The sequence below is a fragment of the Guillardia theta genome, assembly GCF_000315625.1.
Source record: "Guillardia theta CCMP2712 unplaced genomic scaffold GUITHscaffold_262, whole genome shotgun sequence".
NCBI classification, from domain to species: Eukaryota; class Cryptophyceae; order Pyrenomonadales; family Geminigeraceae; genus Guillardia; species Guillardia theta.
In genome coordinates this window covers 42,200-46,147 of record NW_005434414.1, presented here as the reverse complement: position 1 = coordinate 46,147, position 3,948 = coordinate 42,200, and the positions used below count along the sequence as shown (strand labels likewise).

The 3,948-nt window shown below is 49.6% G+C and overlaps 1 protein-coding gene across 1 annotated transcript; it reads right to left on the bottom strand.

Moving 5' to 3' along the window:
* Nucleotides 1-336: 336 nt before the first annotated feature.
* GUITHDRAFT_121889 (hypothetical protein) lies at nucleotides 337-3,834 on the bottom strand (the record flags this gene model as incomplete). Its single annotated transcript, XM_005818862.1, has 8 exons — nucleotides 337-616; nucleotides 821-1,614; nucleotides 2,051-2,095; nucleotides 2,251-2,314; nucleotides 2,398-2,559; nucleotides 2,961-3,628; nucleotides 3,680-3,710; nucleotides 3,758-3,834. 8 exons carry the CDS (start codon nucleotides 3,832-3,834, stop codon nucleotides 337-339), a joined length of 2,121 nt encoding a protein of 706 aa, XP_005818919.1.
* Between the last annotated feature and the right edge of the window lie 114 nt (nucleotides 3,835-3,948).

Here is a 3,948-nt window from a genome sequence, read left to right as displayed (position 1 = left end):
GAGGAGGAGGAGAGGGGAGGTTGTTGTGGGAATGTGTAACAGTTCTCTGAAAGAGAAGACATGCAATCGATGTGGCAACAAAGATAAACATTGCAACGGATGTAATGAAGAATGATGGTTGAATAGACAGGAATAGGTAGACATGCATGCCAAGGAAGATTCAGATGAAGGTTTCCTACCTCACGCCCGAACTTGACATGTTCTGAGCTGATATGATGAAAAAAGGATTCATCATCAACATTTGAGATGTCAAAGCTCTCGCAAAAAGATTTTGTCGCCTCTTTCATCGCTTCGATCTCCACGATCAGCTCGCACAATTTTTGTCTGGAGATGTCATCAGAAAGAAGCAAGACAACAACACAAACAAGACCTTGTGGATATGATATCAACCATCCTCTTGGCATGTACAAACTGCCTTTGAGCGATTGGAAGGTTCTTGTTGCGATCTCCCAAGATTGCAGCTTCTAGGACTTGAACAACAACAAACGGATTGTCTGCAAACTCAACTCTCTGGATCCAGCTCTTGGTAGAACTCTCGACACAAGTTTTCAAAAGATCGCATGCTTCCTGCGTAACGTTCTTTGCCGCGCTGAGCCAGACTAATCCCGTACTGCAGCTGAAGAAAACGTCAGAGGAAGAGTGCAGGAAAGGGAGGAGGGAGAGGAGGAGGAGGGAGGAGGGAGAGGAGGAGGAGGGAGGAGGGAGAGGTTGAAGCGGAGGAAGAGTAAGGAGGTAGAGGAGGAAGGAAGTTGAGGAGGAAGGCGGAAGGAGGAAGGAGGAAGGAGGAAGGAGGAAGGAGGAAGGAGGAGGAAATTTGTACCTCAGTCCTGTCACGATGTCATCAGCAACATAGTCACAAACATCGAGGCAGGTGTGGACGCGGGACAGGGAGGAGCAGAGCTCTCCCAAGATATGATGAGAGACTGGTTGAGTAGACAAGATACGATGAACGTGCAGACTGGAGATGCGAGCTGTCATGGCCTGAGAGATTGTGAAGACAGGGAGGGGGAGGCCACTGGTTGAAAAGTCCGGGGAAAAGAGGGAGGAGAGTTGTTTGCTGTACAGCCTCTGATCGTTCCGAATGTTCACCATCAGGCCCTCAAGAAGCTCTGTCTTCTTCTTCAGTGTTGAGATCTGCAGGTTGTACGCTGATGTGATGAAGGGAGAGCTGAGACTGATGGGAACTTGTAAGTGTATCAGGTCAACGATCTTCTGAATGATCTCCCGCAAGTCGTCAACATCAACACAGTGATGGAACGTGTCGAGAAGAGCAACGATGAGGTTTAGTTTCGCTTCTTGGAACGCGAGCTCGCATGTGAAAGCGCTATGGAGGCACCTGACTTTGTCTGGCAAGCACTCTGTCTCTGCCATCCTGATGTAATGAGTTGCAATCAGCAGCAGTCTTGTCTCGAGCTTGTAGAACAAGTCGACAGTATCTTCGTAGATCACATCATACCCTTCCTTGTCATGACTGTGCACAACTCCATTCTCATCAACATGGAACTCGTGGTAGTCTGCAATCATCGTCCTCCACTCCTGCTGATCGAGATTGATGTCTTCGAACTTGTCGTTCTCCCATGATCGAAGCATCGCCGTCCAGGTTGCGAGTTGTTTCTGTATGATACCCATCACGTTAAGGATCGCTAGTATCCTCCTCCTGCTTCTCCTGATCACCAGGACCCTCAGGGAGTACAGAGCCTGACGAAGGGAGGGGAGGAGAGCGGAGTGGAAGAGTCGGGGAGGAGAGCAGGAGAGGAGAGAAGAGAAAGTAAGAGAGGAGAGGAGAGGAGAGTAGAAGAGGAGGCGAGACGAGAGCGGAAGGGAGAAGAAAAGAAAGATGTCAGAAAAACATCATACAACTTTCAGAGTCGTGTAAGAGCATGAGGGCAACAACGGAAACAGATCAGCCAAGTGAACAAGTAGTTATGAGGAATCTGAAGTGTGATGTGAAGAGATGGACAGAAGAGTTGAAATGAGAATGACAGAACTTCAACGCAAGAGAACAAAAGATGCATCAAAAGACAATTAAACAGAAAAACATTTCAAGTACCTTGAGGTACTCAGGATTGAGCTCGACGGAATTGCGGCCGAAAACCTTGAAAAGAGAAGCAGAAATAAGACAGGACAGGACAGGACAGGACAGGACAAGACAAGACAAGACAAGACAAGACAAGACAAGACAAGACGATACAAGACAAGAAAAGACAAGACGATACAAGACAAGACAAGACAAGGCACCAAAACATTCACCTCCATGTCTATTTGACTTTTGACGAAATGGGCAACGATGGGGTTCTTCAAACACTCATTCAACCTGGAAAGTCATTAACACAAACACGAGGAGGAAATTCATGAAGGATTTCAAACAGAAAGAACACAAATGTGACAATGACAGACCTGGAGTTGTGAGTTGCTGCAATCTGCTTCAACGCCGCACCCATAGCAGAAGGTTGGCTCAGGTTGAGAACAGCATAGAGAGGAGAATTGATGCGGATGTCAACATCGATTTCTTCTCCCACGTTCTTGATGTCTGCGCTGGTAGACGACCGCTGGAGGTAACTGAGTTGAGAATCTAAAACTCTGTGTGCCTGCTGTGCCTGTGAAGAAAGTGAAAGAGTGTCGTCACGAACTTGAATGTTTTAATCTCTCTTCGCACTGATCAACGTCTCTTTGACATCAGTGATGAACAGTCAATGATACAAGCGTCACAATGTGGAATTAGAACCAGGTTTCATCTTGATAGCCTCTCTTTCAGCTCGAGTCACAGATCATTGTCATCATACGTTACATCATCATCATCATCACTACCACCACCACCACCACCTCCTCCACCTCCTCCATCATCACTACCACCACCACCACCCCTCCTCCTCCATCATCAACATCATCATCATCACTACCACCACCTCCTCCTCCATCATCATCATCATCGTGCCTACTCTTGATATCACATCATCTACCTCGGAAACAGCTTCTGCCGCTTTTCTTCCGCCTTCACTCGCCATGTTTTGTTCACTCTGTTTGTCGCCAATCTCTTCTTCAGATGCTCAAAGACCAAGTTGGTGTTCTCCGTGTGACTGAGCACCAGGTTGTAAACGGATCTGTCAAACTTGTAACCGTCGTTGTCATCCGGCTTCTCCTCGATGTTCAGCTCCCCCCGCAGCACCTCCAGCTCGAACTTCAGCTGCCTGTCGTTGGCCGAGAGCTGGGGGACAAAGGAGGAGGCGGTGAACGAGGAGGAGGAGAAGGAGGAGGAGAAGACGACCAGGCTGTCTCTGCTGTCCTTACTGCTCTCGTTCTCTCGCGCCGTCAGCTCCTCCCTGTCCCTGCTCATGCTCGCCAACACTCTCCTCCTCCTCGCCGACCCCATGTGCTGTAGCTGCTTCAAGAAGCTCGTCATGCTCCACTGGGACCATGATCGTGCGATCATCGACTGCACGAGCGAGCAAGACGCGGAGAGCAGGGACTTGTCACCTCCTCCCTCCTCCAACGATTTGAGGTCCCTCTGACTCCTCTGCTGCTCCTCCAGCTCCACGTCCACCAGCTGCAGCCTGTCAGCAATGTGCTTCCTGACAGCCACAAAGTCGTCCGAGTTCCCGCAGATTCTCAGCTGCAGGTTCAGCTTGAGCTGAAAACATAGTCACACGGCAGCTGGAGGGGAGGCAGGAAGTGAGATGACCTGTGCGATGCGGAGGGAGGTGATACGTTGGCTGAGGTAGTTCAGCAGGAGAGCCGAGAAAGCGTCCTTGTCCTCGACCAGCAGGTCTTGGGTGTGCTGGAGGTGCTGCTGGCAGAGGGAGGGGACGGTCCACTCGTATCGGCACTGAATGTCATCGTCCTGAACGTTTACCTCCTACTTGTTGTGTCAGGAGAAGAGGAGAAGATGGAGGAGGAGGAAAAGGAGGAGCATGAGGAGGAGCATGAGGAGGAGGAGGAGGAGAAGAAGAT